The 15,931-nt window shown below is 43.8% G+C and overlaps 1 protein-coding gene across 1 annotated transcript in view; it reads right to left on the minus strand.

Annotated features, from left to right (window-relative positions):
* The window catches only part of PCOLCE2 (procollagen C-endopeptidase enhancer 2), a 23,136-nt gene extending 17,549 nt beyond the window's left edge, over positions 1-5,587 (minus strand). The window contains exons 1-2 of the mRNA XM_026040030.1: positions 5,437-5,587; positions 344-530 (exon numbers count right to left, since the gene is read on the minus strand). Coding sequence (XP_025895815.1) covers positions 344-530; positions 5,437-5,587 — 338 coding nt within the window. The remainder of the gene's footprint in view (positions 1-343; positions 531-5,436) is intronic.
* Positions 5,588-15,931: the final 10,344 nt, after the last annotated feature.

Consider the following 15,931-nt stretch of genomic DNA (forward strand, 5'->3'; position numbering starts at 1 on the left):
GGCGCCTTCCCGGCAGCGGGGCCGCCTCCCGGCCGGCGCGCGGGCACGGGCGGCGCCGGGGCTCGGGAAGCGCCGGCAGCCGCGTGCGCCGTCCAGGTGCAGGGAAAGGCGCCGTTGCAGAGCGGCTTTACTGACACCACGTCCCTGTCACATCCCTAAATAATGTTTTATTTCTCTGCAGTCATTTCAAGATGAACCTGACTCTGCACTAGGTGCTGCATACCAGGTAACAGGAGGAGCCAGGGCCTGGGCAGGGAAGCTTCCAAGACAGGGAAATGAGCTGAAATTCTTGGGAAGAGCTTCATAGCTGTGAGTAAGGCAGGATGTCAGCCTGGGTCCTTACTGCAACCCTCTTTGCTGGGCACTTGACCTTCCTCTTCTTGCAGAGCGCAGCACACACAGTCCTGCTGCCCGGGCATTGGAGCGCGGAGCAGCGCGGGCTGCGCTGCTATGGGCTGTGGGGACAGGTAAGGGTGCTGACTTGCCCTGAGCACAGGACGAGGGAGTAGTTGCAGCTGTGTTTGATCTGACTGGAAGGGGGAGAAAAGGGAAATAAGGCTGAAAGGAGAAAATGCCTTAGTCTGCGCCCAGCAGGTTACCTGGTTAGTGTCCAAAAGGTTAACAACCATCGATATGTATATTGATTTTAGTTTGGAGGGCAATTTAATGCTCATAAAAGTGCTAGCTGTGAAAGTCAGTATGTGCTGTGGAGAGTTGTGAAAGCTTCACACGCATCCTCCCGGCTGCTCCTCTCGTGTTGCCAACGTTGCTGCAGCCTAGAGAAGACCCACTACCTGGAAAGGAGAAAGGACTGCGGTCCCTACAGCCGCTGAGTAGCTGGGCACAGAGCAAGGCTGCTAGTTCAGGAGTTAGGAGGGTGTTTTCTGCACGCATTTAGGGTTGCATTTTCAAGGGCATGTGTTAACATTTGGTTGCTGGAGGATTAACCCACTCTAAAACTGTTTTTGAACATTAGCTGTTCAGATGGGTAACGTGATAACAAGTTCTTCCTTAGCACCCAAGACGGCCTCTAGATCTGTTTGGGGAAACTGAGGCTCGAGGAGCCAGCCAGGCCCCGGCGGGAGGCCCCGTTGCTCCTGCTCCTCCTCGCCCGCGGGCGTGGGAACAACCGCAGCCCCACGCGCTGGCCCTGGCCCTCCTGGAGCAGGCGCTAAATTACAGACTGCGGCAAAGCGCCCGCCCGAAATAAAACTGCGTTTACTGAATGTAAATGATGTTGCTGCAAACAATTCATCCCTGAACTAAACCAGAGATGCCTGGCTGCCTTCCATCGATGGCTGCCGAAGGGACGGAAAAGTAAAAGGTCAGTAAGCAGCTACCTATAAATAAAAGTGTTAATATTGACATTAATCTTAAACTAAATTAATATCTATTGGGAACACATGAATGGGAATGACCTTTCCTCTTCATCAAGCCCAGCTGCCTGCTGCTGTGGGTAACCAGATCAAATAAACCCTTTCATAAACTGCCAGGGCTTCGTTCCTAAAGTCAGGGAGCTGCTGCATCAGCATCTTTCGGAGTCCCAGTCTTTACAGGATAAAAATATGTAAGGCACATTCAGAGTCTGTATGTGGAAAATGTATACAACTGAAATCATACAGATTGCAAGCTCTGAAGTAGAAGATGGCAGATTTATGGACTCTAATGCATTTTTAATAGGCTGCCTTGCATAAATGATGCATAGGTTAGATGACAAAAACAGTATAGAGTTGCGTGAGCAAAGAGTATGTGTGCATGTACATATATTGCTGTACCTGAGAATTTTCTAACTTTTGGCTGTTTGACTTTACATCAAGGAAAAACTTTTATTTTTTCATGCTGTTCCCTTTTGAAGGTGGATGAAAATTAGTTTTTGTTACACTTATCCTTGCGGCCTGGCATCTACAAGCTTGGAATAATGCATTAAGTAAGGTATTTAACATTTTAACTTGATGATAAGTAAGGTATTTAACTTTCGAACTACAGAACTAGTGATAACATTTTCTAGTGAGTATCTGGTGAGTTTCGCCTTGTTGGCCCGAAAGCGAAGCAGCTGTTGACGTGGGAATGGGAAAGCCCGGCTTGAAAGGCTGCGCTGTGCTGAGAACAGCCTGTCCTTCATCCAGGCCTGGGGAGGGTGCGGGCAGCCCTGTGCATCCCCGCGCCTCCCGCGTGCCGAGCACAGGGACAGGGCAGCCGGCTCACCTGCCTGAACACGAGCTCTGCCCAAACCTCTGCTCTGGGACTGCTTCTGTTCCAGCTTTCGGGCAGAGGAGCTGCCCTGCCCCTGTGAGCAGGCACCTCTACGGAATGCCCTGCAGCCCGTCAGAAGATGCAGGGCTTAGCGGTTCTGCACAAGGCTGGTGCTTCTGACAGGGAGAAATTATTTGAATTTAGGCTCATGCAAATACTATCATCAGCAGCTCTTTATTTCTCTTGATGTGGTCTTAAGTACCAAAACCTTGATATTTTTACCTCCCATAAGAACATTGGTGTTTCCTGAAATTGCAGGTTGTCCCTTTTCAGGATAGCACTGGGCAGCGTGCATTAGGGGACATACCCCTATTTTATTGATAATTCTAGCATGTAAACCGGCTCTTACATTATGATGCATCCACCCAATTCCTAGCATTTTCATGTTGGCTTTCATTTGTAAGCAACAGATTTGTCCATCTAAAGCATTTCATTTAATCTTATAGAAGATAATATATAATATATATAATAATATATAATAATAATAATGGCATTGATGTCACTTGGAATTTTAGAAAAAGCTTAAAATGAAAATAACTCATCTATTCTAGAAAGCAAAGGATAAAAGCTTTAATTACCCAACGAGAAATAAAGAAGAAAATGAAAGATGCGTTAAGATTGTGTATGGCTGCTGAGCTTCCCCCTTGCTTGTGTCCCAGGGTGTCCCCTGGCTGTGGGGGCTGCCGGGTGCTGGAAAATCTGCTGGGCCCAACCCTTCCCCAGTAAGGAAATCCCACTCTTTGTTTTTGTATTTCAAGCTTCGCTCTCAGTTCATTTATCAAATGACAATGCGGTTTCTGGATTTGTATAAAAAATGGTGGGAGATGACTCATAAACCTCCCCCTCTCTTGCTTTGTTTTAATATGGAGATACCAAATGCAAATGTGGTATTGATGGGGCTCCCACAACTTCTTAGGAGCTTCTCTAAACTCACATTAATTAATTTTTGGTGCCTTTGCAAGCGTTGCTTCAAGTAATAACATTTTAATATGTTTGCAATGCTTCCTAATTCCTGCTATCATTTACCAGAGAGACCAGCTGTGATGTGTTAATCATAAAAGTGGTGCAGTTTTTCAGTGTGGCTTTTCTCAGCTACTTTCTGCTTCTTCCATTTGTTGTTTTGGGCAGTGCCGGCGTTACAAGAGCTCAACTTCTTTCCCTGCATTAGCGGAAAATAGGCAGGTACCCAATTATGCAGCTTTTTGACATGTTGTACCTGCTGTTGTTCAAAGTCAATTGTTTATTTGCCCTCATGACGAAAGAAAAGAAGGAAAATGGTGCAGGTTTATAATTAGCTGGATTGGTTGTCAATGTAATATGCCAATGATAGATTAGACCACTGCTCTCAAATTGCAAATTTTCTTGCAACCAAAGAGAGTTCATCCTTTTTAACCATAGTGCCTGCTATCAGACAGGATGTTTGCAAGATTCATCACTTTGGGAACAGCACTTCATCATCGCGCAGGCCTTCTGAAGGATTGCCTCAACATTTCCAGGGAAGCATCCCGGAGTCCATTAGGCAAGGGCATGTGGTTGCAACGACCGCATCACGCAGCAGGTAAAGAAATCAGACAAATGGATTCAGAAACAATGTTTTTAAGCAAGTACTATCTGCCTCATAGCACCTTTTAAGATGCTATTCCAAGAAAAATAGCACATAAAAGGAACAGGAGCCTGAACTGGGAGCAGCAGGCAACGAAGTTGAAGTTGCACCAGTTGTGCATCCCAGATGTGAGCACGTCCATGGACAGAGGTGCACAGGGCTGCAGCCTCCACGGGGCAGCTGCAGCCCCAGCCTTGAGCATCCTCAAGTGCCAGGAGAGGCTGCTCTCCCTTGGGGAGCTCTAAAAGCAAAGGCAGATCGGTATCCAGCCGGTCATGATCCCGGGCTCCAAGCAATCTAAAGCAGCAGATATTCAAGTAGATAATATTATGAAAGAAAATGCCAAGGCAGATTCTCTTTTCTTTAGCAGATGCAGGAAAGACAGGCAAGACCTAAATTACGCTTATGCTTGTGAAGAAAATATAAGAGGTATTGGGAAATGATGCCTTGCTAGACAAGCAGACAAAAAGTATGACTTTCTGTTTCTGGATGCAAGTAGAATTACTCTTATGAGGGTTATATAAAAGAATCATCCTTGGATCTATTGTCCACATCTAAAGATAAGAATAATATGTGCCTCAGCTTGTAAAAATCTGGAGATTTAGAGTGGAGCCTGGTTTACGGACAGAGAAATGAAAAGAATGGCTATTTTGGACAATATCCAGCAAAATACTATCCTACCCTAAAAGTACCAGCACCACTACCAGCAGTTTTTAATGTGAAGAACAAAGGTGAACTGTGGAGCCCTTCCCCTGTTACAGGACACCCGGCAAGGGTGGTGCTAGAGGCCTGGTGAGTTTTGCTGCCTCCTTCCCATCAAGTTGATGGGGAAAAGAGCCGTGGCATCCCCTGGGAAGCGGTGACTGCAGCAGGAGACTTAGTCTGTGTGGGAACCGAGAAAGAAGAGTGGAAGAGGCAGCAAGGGAGCTCCAGAGAAATCCCTTTCGGGCTTAGAGTGTTTTGGGAAGAATGCTGTTAAAAGGAAAACTGAAGACATGAGCAAAGAAACTGCATTTCTTGTGCTTTAGCTCTCTCATTTTATATAAATAAGCAGGTTTGTGTTAAAGTAATCTTCTTCAGTTTCTCATTAGACTTTGGCCAGTGAAAAAGGTGCAACTGTGTTACATTAAATGTCTGTGTAGATCAGATTGCACGAGTCAATAGCTTCTTGGAAGCTGCCACCTGCAGTTATCAGTTGCAGCTCTCGGCACGTTGTAGCTAGAAAATTCAGACTCACAAAAGAGCATATGTGCAAATATGTATTAAACATGAATACTGCTACTGCATAGAGCTAATCTGTGGCCTCGATATCATGGAGCAGTTGCACATGGAGTTTTACTGTTAACTGTTCCTGGAAACAGAGACTGGAGATCAGAACTAAACCTCATAAGAAATTATTTCATTACAATTGCATTGCTCTTCCTGGATCTCCCGTCATTGCCCTTGTTTATAAACCTGTATGGGTAGAAGATAGTAGTTTCATCTAATTTATCTAGTGCAAACTGTTCTTAGGAAGTGCTGTGGAAAATTTTAGCTCAGCCTACTACAATTTTGTTTTCCTGACTTTACTGATAACTCACCATCTGCTCCCAAAATACCATAAGCTGTAGAGAAAGGCATGATGAGGATTGAACCTTTTGCAAAATGTGTGGATGATGAGCAGCCTGTGCCACAAAGGTGGGAGCACGCAGGGGAGCTGCCCCCGGACAGGACCGTTCCTGGCGGATCCATGGGGCCCTTCCCTGCAGGCACGAGGTCCTGCTGGGTGGCATGGAGCGGGAGTTCGGAAGCTCCTGCAGTTCCTGCAGGGGCCTTGGCCAGGAGGGGGATATTGCACCATTGCTGTAAGCTAGGAGTGCTCCCAAACAATAAATTGTACCAGGGCAGGTCTGAGCAAGGCAGTCCCTGTGGCCTCCTTTCTCTCAGAATACAGCTGTAAGGGAACATAAAATTGGGGCCAAATTATTTCATTGGTGGCAAAAGCTCAGCAATCGGCCGTGTGTCTCACAATGGTACGTTTGGTTTCTCTAAGTACAGAATTGCCGTCTTGGGAGAGGCACAAAGGCATTCCGAGCCAGCATTTGGACTTTAGCATAATATTGTTTTTTTAAACACATCTGTGATCTATTATGTTTCTGTGTAATGGTTTTCGCAGAATCATTATTACTTAATATTAAAAAAAAAAAAAGTAATTGTCATTGTCAGATTCAGCATTGCATTGCAGAGCAACACATCTGAAGGCCTGATAAGTGATCCCCCTCCTCAAGAATCTGGGGAGACAAAGCCAGAGGTTTCCGCAGAGTAACAGTTTTCTGTAGAAAATATATCACAAAAGTAACATAAAAACTGGAAAAGTGTTAAAGAAACAGCAGTATAGGTTAAAATTATATATGTACTTGACATAAAAATATTTAAGTTATTTTAGCATTTCACTGAAACAGTTGCATGCAACTCCTGTACAGTTGTAACTCCCTGGCTGTCCTATTGCACTTTGGAAACTGCAGTACAAGGCCACGAGCAAATGGCGCTTTGTCTTTCTGATATTCTAGGAGTTATTTAAAGGAAAAAAATCAAGAGACTCAATTACTTTGGTTTTAACAGTCTCTAAGATATATTTTCCGTATCCGACAAACAAAATAAAGGCTGGGCTGAGTCTGATTTTTTTTGTTATTTAATTTTACAGCTCCTAAATATGCTGTTCAGTTTTGAGATAGATAAGCTGGACACAGGTTTTGGAAGAGTCTTTATGTTTAAATGCTTCAACTCACTTTTTGAAAGGGCACAGTCATGTCAGAATCTAGGCCTGGTCTTTGGGCTCATTAAGGAGATTACAGTCAATTCTTTTCTTAATCCTTGCAGACAAGGACACAAGAACACCTGACTCCCCTGCGTATGTTTTCTGGCAGATACACAGCATCTTTGAATAAGGACAACATACTTCATAAGGATTGGTAAGTAAATTTCAGGTTTCTATTACTTATTTTGCGGTTTTCTTCTTTCAGCTCCAGAAGGTTATGCCTGGCTCTGTGTACATAAAAGTCTAAGCAGGCTGCATGTTCCTGCTGTATGTGCCCTATCGTTCCTTAAGAGGTGAAGTACTTTGAGCTGTGCTGAGGTGATGCTCCCTCCTGTTTCTAGATGTACTGTGATGCACTCTAATGATTATTTTGCACAGTATCAGATAGGAGGGAATTCCTTGCTGGAATTCTAGTCTGTAAGTAGCTTACTAGCTGTAAAGTACAGCTGCGTGGTGTTGGGTGGCTCTACCCTTGGAAGGGAATGAGAAGAATAATGATATATAGACACTGAGTTATAAGGGAAACAAATAGTTCGTGATTATTATACCATCTATCTGTGAAAGCAGCTCTGCTTTTGGATTTCCATCTAAGCAGTTAAAGCTCCCACTTCTCAGGCTCTTGGCCATCATTCCCCTAAGGCTGCAACTTTGACCTGGAGTGAGCGGATGCTTTGGTGGATTCCCTAATCAGTTTCTGGTATTATTAACCCCATTTTTTTCTTCTTAATACCATTATTCAGTTATATTAAATGTAAATTAAATTCAAATACTTTTAATTAAACTAACTGGATTCTAAGCCCACTCTGTCTTCCAGGGCTGCAGCTATGTCTCTGACCTGCCTGGATTATTATTTTAGACATTTCTACATCACTACATCACTTCTACCTTTTTTTTTTTTGTAAAGCAGAAAAGACCCTTAAATACATTTCCCAGCCCAACTTTAATGCAAGAATTATACCAGAGCTGTAACCAAATTGTCAGAGACTGGATCCAAACACTAAGTAAGTTCTTTGAGTAGGACTTTTGATAATGCTACATCCTTGATGTGTTCAGGATTTATTTTGATGATCTGACTGCATTTCAGAATTCCTCAGGTACCTTATTAAGAATATATGAGAAGTGGGAGTTAAAGCTACCAATTGAAGGCAGAGTCATAGTTTGTCAGTCCATTCCACTCCTCTCCTGATCCCAGTTGTCTGTTTTGGTTTAGTTTTCTACTTCAGTTACCCTCAAAATATTAACTCGTATGTTAAACCTTGGGCCACCCTAAAGGCACGTGTGTTCCTGGAAGGGCTGAAGTTGATCTAAACACCATAAAAATCTGAATGCAAATGCCTGTTATGAGAAGCACAGGGGTACAAAAATAAAACTGACCTGTATTGTTTGTGCAGCAGTTTTAAGATGAGCTGTTAATTTTTTTATTTAAAAAGAAAAAAGAAGGTAGGGGGAAAAAAGAGGGAAAGAGGAAAAAAAAAACTTGGTTTGAGGATAAACTCTTTCACACCCAAATTTTAACTCTAGAAAGGAGAAATATAGAGCTATTGGACTGAACAGACCTTAACTCTATGTTGGATGTTATGCTGGCTATGAGATAGATAACAGCTTACTGAATTGTTGCAAGAAGGTGTTACTGGTAAAAATAATTCCTGTAAAACCCTCAGTATCCATGGGAATAGATGCCAGTAGCTATTATTGGATCACAACCTAAAACAGCAAGAGGGCATCAGAGTAACCTTGTTTTTGCTGTTTCTTCAGTAGATCAATTGAAAGTTTTCCAGTTCATGGAAATAAAGCTTTTCCAGGGCACGCATTCCCAAGTTACCCTGTCTTTCACAGAAACCTGTCACTCTGTGAGAACAGATAAAACTGGCAGGTTTTTAAGTAGAAAGCAAATTCTATCTGTGTCACAGAATCTGAATTCTGATTTAACTAAGATAATAAGCATAGAAGTAGTGGAATCTGTGCAGATAAATGACACGTTAAGAGTAGTGACTTCCTAAGTTATTTGCTCTAATAATTGGCTCCTAGCTTTGTTTATAAATATGAAAAAAATAGCTCATAGGAGATGAGACTTTTCCCTCCTGTTCAGATATTCAACTCAGGGCAAAGTCCCAAAGCTCAATTTTGTTTGATCCGAACTTCTGTTTAATCCTAAACATGTGTTTGTGTGTAATTGCTAGTCAAAATATCAAATAAATGAATGCATAAAGCCAAAAAGAACAAAGATCATATTGGTGTTGCCCAATGAAATGAGTGCACACCCTGCAAAATCTCAGCTTAGTTCCCACCTGTGTTGGGGAGGAACTGAATCCCCAGATTTAAAGAGAGAACAGTTCCACTTTGTATAATATACTTAAATATTCATGGAGCCAGCTGGCGAGGGAAGCAAACAATGCTGCAGTCTGGTGGTTCGGGGCTCTCCTGGGGAGGGTGGGGGTGCTAGACCCAGTGAATGTTTAATTATTTATACGAAGTAGAACCGTGTCAACAGGAGGAGCGAGGAGCCCCCGCTGACTTCCCTGACAGCGGCGCGCGCGGCTGAGGAAGCAATAATGCGTTTGCCAGGGGCCTGCCAGGTGTAGTTAACAACAGTTTAAACAAACTCTTAAAATAATTTACAGATGCCTCCTGAAATAGCGAAGCTGTTGGATGAATAGGTGTTCTTCCACAGCTCTGAGACAGGCCTTGTTCCTCGTATTAAGTGAACGGACCTTTCATCCTCCAAAGCAAAACAGCTCTTAAAATAGAAATCATTCAGGGCATATTTTAAGACCTTAGCATCTCATAACCCCGTAGCTCTGTCCTTGCTGCTGTTGACATCAGGGGGAGCAAAAGCAGAGTTTATAAGTCCCACAAGCAGCTCTGTCTGTGAGAGAAGGCTGCTCTGTGAAGGTCTGTGCATGGCAGGAGCAGGTAATGCCGAGGCCTGCGGCCATGCCATGTGTTCATGGCCATGTTTTTGGAGAGCAATTGCCTCCATGTCCGGCAAGGCCGGGCTCCCAGGCAGAGCTGGGTTTTCGTTGGAACAGCCTGTAGAGATAGGGAAGGTTTCAGGCCAACAACTCAGGTCTGGAGCACGAGGAGGGAGCCTGAAGCTAAGCGCAGGCTGAGGAGAGCTGCTGTCGCTTAACCTCACGTTGTGAATCACACCGCGTGACACAGCTTTCCAGCATTTCCTTACCCTGCGTGTGAGTTAGCACTGGGGAACTCACAGAGAGCATAGGCACTCCCAAAGCAACTGTGTGATTTTTTTTTTTTCTTTCCAATATGCACATTTTGCTAAAGGCTGAACTCCAGGGAGGCATTTTGCATGTAGGTACTATGACTGACACAAAGATGCTATGTTGCTGATGGCTAATTCACATGCAGCATGAGTCCTAAGCCAAAAATAGGTATGAGATGGGAGAATCTAACAAAAAGAACATGGAAATTATGATATCTGATCGTAAAATCGAACATGCCAAGAAACATTTAGTAGGAATTTGTTATAAGAATAGGATTTATACCTGAAGAAGGTAGACACCACTGTGATAACACTCCCTCAAGCTAAGGTTCTTAAAGGATATGAAAATGTAAAAACTGAAGTATTTAGGAAGTTCAGAGGGGCTTATGCATTATTTTCTAACCAAACTTTCTAACAGAACAGGAGTTGTGGCCTTGCTGTGTTAACAGGGACATTCAGGCTGCTGTTGAGCCTTGTGCTGTAAGGCATGTATTTGATACAGAGAGGACTGTTTTATCTTATGCCACTGCCTGTATGAAACCAGACCCTGAATAGCTGCTGTAGGTGTGAAATTCCCACCGTGCTGCTCTGGAGAGGCAGCCCGTTTCTGGTTTTCTGGCTGGGATCAGAAGTCAGACCCATCCACCTGGCCTTCACAGTGATGAGGGCAACGGCACAACTAGCTAATGAGGAGGAGGACTCTGATGGTCCTGGGCCGGCCCATGTATCTCCATACATGAGAGAGATGGAAGCGGGCAGTTTGCCCCTTGCAGGGCACAGCAAAGCCAGGAGAGTGGTGAGCCAAGGGGATGGTGCCTGCGGAGCGGCTGTGAGCGAGGGGACGGTGACCACGGAGATGGGGCCGCGTGCTGCAGCCCAGCGCCGCCGACACACGGCAAACACCATCCCTGCTCCAGCTCTGTCCACCCTCTCCCAGTCGCATGGGTGGATCAATACCAGAAATACTTGGAGGCCTGTGGCGGGTGGCATCTGGCCATGATCTGCCTTGGGACAAGGAGAGTAGTCGCCCCTGTGAACTCTCCAAGTGAGTGACTGAAATGACTCACTTAAGCCAACAAAACAGGGAAATTAAACGGGAGCTTTTCTCAGAGCTTCCAGGCGGTGATTTTCACCCTTCCTACCTGCCTGGCTGTCTTGTCTGCATGACCTGGCTAACATTGGCACCATCAATCAGGAACTCACCACATCTGGCTTGAGGAAGAGAGTAAAAAGCTAAGAGGTTTAAAGCTTTAGTCACCAAAACCAGAACTTTCTGAAAATGTTTTTTCAAGTCCCAAATGCAAACTGTGTGATACATTCTCATTACAAAGAGTCATATCCCTTCTGTTACTCATATGTTTTGCCAACATAACAACTTTCACAAAACAAACCTTCACCACAAATGGAAGATCTTTCAAAGGACGGTATAATTAAAACATAGTATTGACTGACTCTGGAAAGAAATTTTTAACTGCAGAACTTTTAACCTTTGAAACCTGTATTTTCAGGTAAGACAATAAGGATTCCAAGACAACTTTGGATAAAAGATTTTCCAAGGAACTTTGAAGGAAAGCTGAGAAATCTATCCTGAAATTTGGAGATGGAAAGAGCAAAACAGATTTCTGTGTCTTATGTGAAAACTGCAAAACACTAAGCAGCTGTCAACAAGATATATGATCCAGCGATATGATGGTGAACATTCAAAAGGTAAGGAGTTAAATATTACAGAGTCTCCAGCAGATGAAAGGAGAATGATAGAGCATCAAGAACTGCACTGAACCTGATTATATATACACTGGATACAACAAGATGAGCAAATAAAAATTGCTGCTGGTGACAGGAGGAGGATGTATTATAAGAATGTTTGAAGCAGGAAAAATAGCTTGGAGGGTATAGCAATGTGTTTATTTAGATGCTAAACTAGAGATGAGCAAAACTTGAGTTATTTCAAACAATCAGAGAGGTGTTAGTATTTTTAAAATCATTGAAAAGGAATGTAGAATTCCTGAATGTGATGTGATGGCATATTTTCTCTCTAGATTAGATCAGTGTCTCAGGCCCTTTTCTCTGGTAATATATCACATACTCTGTGAAGAGGGACTGAGGCAACTGTGTTGGTCAGAAAACTAGATGCTAACATATTGCCACAGCATCACATTCCCACTGAAAGTCAATTTGGAATTAGCCCCCAGCTCTGAGTGGGGTCTTCCAAATATCCTCCAATGAGTCACATCCACTTTAGTCAGAAAATTGCACTATAACACCATCTGGACAAGAGAATTAGAGTCAGAGTATTTATTATCCACAGTAGTCAAAACTGAGCAGCAGCTTCTCATAAAATATTTTATTTTAATTTTATTTTGTTAAGAGCTAGTCCCAAAGAAGCTGATATTTCTGAGGCTGGTCTCTTCAGACAAGTAATTTTAAGGCACATGGGAACTTTGAACAAAATTCTTTGAGTTAAGGCACAGTGTGAGGAAAATTGTATTTCCCTATTACATTGTAATGTACTTTATCCATTAAGTTTCCATCATAAATCAAACATTTTTGTAAACACAGTTATAAAGTTGGAAATTTGGACTTTACATCAGCACTCTCTGATGATGATCCTTCAATGAAGGGCCTTATAAAAACACCAGAGTTTCATGTGTGCTGTGATCATTTGTACAAGAATTACAAATACTTCAATGAAACCCATCCTGCTAAACCCTCTAAGAGACTGTGACAGATGAGAGAAGTGACCATTGCGTGAAACCCTTCTGTTTTCACCAAGACACTAGAAGGAGCATTAAGACACCGTTTATTACATGAACTATAATCTAGTAAGGTGCTTCCTGTGGCAGACCCAAAGTGGGAATAACTGGACAGATTGGACATATTTTGTTATTAGAAGCTTACGTTTGACGTTGGGCATAAAAGGTAGGACTCTTTCTGGAGCACATTTCTCACACCCTGAGATGAGAGCAAATTCTTGCAGTTGTTATCAGAGAATAAGGTCAGGCCTGCATGTTCTCGTTGATGTGACTTGCAAATCAATCAGTCACGTTCAGTTCTGTGGTATTTGTTGACAAAGAAACTCTGACTGATATCCGTAAGAAGTAATCTGAAGAAAAAATAAAACAAATCAAGATTTGTTTTATTACCAAATAAGTTCTTTTGCATTTTGTTTTCAATTGATATTTTGTATGTGGTAGCTTGTGTGCAGATTTAATTTGTGATGTGTCTGAAGCACCCGAGAAAGCTTTGCCTGTACTTTACGTATAGAAGGACCACATGAGACGAGTCTATTCAGTTTTTCCTAGGTTGTCAAGATAAATCAATTACAATATTATTAATGGATTCAGCTCAGTGTACAGACATGATTGCATGTCAGTACATTTTGAGCATCCTGCCGGTGGGATTTGGAGCCACTTAGTCTTGTTCAGTGCTAATGTAACAAGTGGTGTGTGACAAGCAGAGAAGACTGTCAGGATGGCTGCCCAAAGAAAACAGATTTATCTTCTCCTGACAAAAAAAACAAGTACAATTTCAGTAGGATAGAAGGGCTAATGTGCTCTGCCCTCGTGAGGGTCCCTAAGGGCCTGGCAGGAGGTGAGCCTCATGTCTCATCCGCCTGACAGGGCTGCGTAGAGCGGTGACAAGCCGCATGGGCCTGGCGCTGGCCCAAGGAAGAGTGCTCCACATATCGATCTGCAGCTGTAGCATCAAATATATGTGCATTGCTTGACATTAACCAGAGATGTAGCAGTTAGGCTGCATTAACATGGATCAGCTGGAAAATGAGTGGCAGAATAAAACAGCCCGTGGCATGAGGTAGGGACCAACGCAGCTCCTGTGCTTTCCTTTTAGAAAGGTGTGGGATGGCAAGGAACTATTTCTGGAGTGATGATGTGCACATACTCTCCTTTGCAGGCCTCCAGGTTCCGGTCCATGAAATGCTGCACAAGTGGATACTTTCACAAACTGTTTGGCATATCACACGCTTGGGTTCTCAGCCTGCTTAGCACACGCTCATGTTGAACTGGTGGGTAAGTCTAATATGCCTGTTAATCTGGATCCACTAAGGTATGTGTATGGTAAAGGAAAGAGGTCAAATAAACTTATTTCAGTGTTTAAGTGAAATGTCAGCATGGCAGGACACACGCTCGAGCTCTGCCTGACTCACGCTCCCTGTCTGAGCCCAGGAATGCCTAAGAGGGCGGCGTCATCCCCTCCAAAACAGCTTCCCTCTTCTTCAGGGATTATATCACCGAGCAGCTGTCTCTAAGGCAGTATTTTTGCCAGACTGACGAGTTATCTGCCAGTTTCTGCCTTCAAACACTGCATCCTTCCAGGGCGGACGCTGCGGCGCTGCTGGCGAGCGTGCCTGGCGCACCGCGCTGCTCTGCTGGGCGCGCGTGGCCCGGCCTGCCTCCGCGCGCCAGGGCAGAGGCTGCCACCTCCGGGAAGCGGGATCCTGACGGAGCCGTGGGCCTCGCCGCAGGCCGGCCCGGCGGTCTGCTTGCTCCTCCTGGCGGCTCTGCCGGCGCTGAAATCCCTGCTATCCCTGCTGGCGAAAGCCACGCGAGGCCCACGCCGCTGCGTAGCCCATGGACGTGCAGGACAGGGACCTGCACGAGCCGAGCAGCTAATGTTCCTCACGCAGGGATGCTCCGGGAGGGAGCAGGGTCTGCTCTGCGGTGTCCTCTAGTCCTGCTTGCCGGTGGTGTGTAGGTCTGTGCAACGCTTTGCCAGCAAAATCTACAAATCTTGTCAACTCTATGACACTATTCTTTTTTCCTTTAATAACTAAAATATAGGAATTCTAGGAAGATTTGTAAAATGTGCTATTGATAACAGCTAGAGACTTCAACCAAGGTATGCAGAGCAGTGTAAAACCTTTTTTCATAAAATATTGCTGTCTGATCACCTTTGCTATCAGGTAGATCAGCCTTGTTTTTGAGTGCAGACATATTCATCACATGCGATATGTAATGCAATATGTACTACTTTCCATTCATTATATCTTTCTCATTAGAGGCAATGTCAGGGGCAGCAAATCCTAACATATGTTGGCTGCACACCCCCTCTGAGCTATTACTGCTAACAAGTGATGAAGTTTGTCTTGACTTTATGTCATCTTAATGATACAACCCAAATATTGCGCTTGAGCAAGTTTTCCATTCGCATTTTCTCTGGATTCCCTATGTTTCACTGAAATCAATTAAGTCAATTTTTAAATTTGTATTTTTTTATTGGTCACAATATGTCTAAACTTGAAGGATTTGGCACATTTCTGTTGGAGAGGGATATTTATAGTTTGAAGGAATGTTCTCTATTGCTGAGGACAAGAGTATTCTGCTTAGAATATTTGCCTTCTGTGAATCTCTGCATCTGTCTAGCAAAATAACATTGTAGAAAAAACACATCATTTTAAAGCACTTAGCTAGTGAAAGCAGTTTCTAGTGTTCAGTAAATCCGGCTATTGTTCCAAACTGATTTCCTCCAAGCTATGTTTTTCTACTGACTACAAGAAACAATGATTGGTTGCTGTAATTGCCACAGAGGGAAAATTTGCAGCTTTATTTCATAACTAAGTTGATGCATTTCTTACTTTCTGCATATTTATTTTGCTCTTTGTTTCGTATCAAAATGTTACAGACAGAGGTCTGGAAGGAGGATATTTCCTTGGGCAGAGGAGGGAAGGGGAGCCCGGATGAGCCCGCGGTGGTGGCCCCAGCTGCCCCTGGCTGAGCGGCACAGCTTGCCGTGCCAAACCCTCCTGGCAGCGTTTGCAGCTCGGCCGGCTCATTAGGGCTCTGGTTCTGTACAACACTTAAGCATAGGAAGAAGTTTGTCCCTGGGAATGAGCAAAGATAAGTGTGTGTGGACACCAGAGTTAAGCATGTGCTCATGAGCTTCACTAAACATGGGATAACTAGAGAGGGCAAGCCTGTGTGCGCCAAGGTATGTGAGAAGCCTTCCCAGGGCCTGCTTATCTTTTTTCTGTTTTTTTTTTTTTTTTTTTTTTTTTTCTGAGTGCTTCTGCTATTACTGCTTGTTGTCATCCAGGTGA

Source organism: Nothoprocta perdicaria, unplaced genomic scaffold (genome assembly GCF_003342845.1).
Source record: "Nothoprocta perdicaria isolate Ctin4 unplaced genomic scaffold, notPer1 scaffold_25, whole genome shotgun sequence".
Classification (NCBI taxonomy): Eukaryota; Metazoa; Chordata; class Aves; order Tinamiformes; family Tinamidae; genus Nothoprocta; species Nothoprocta perdicaria.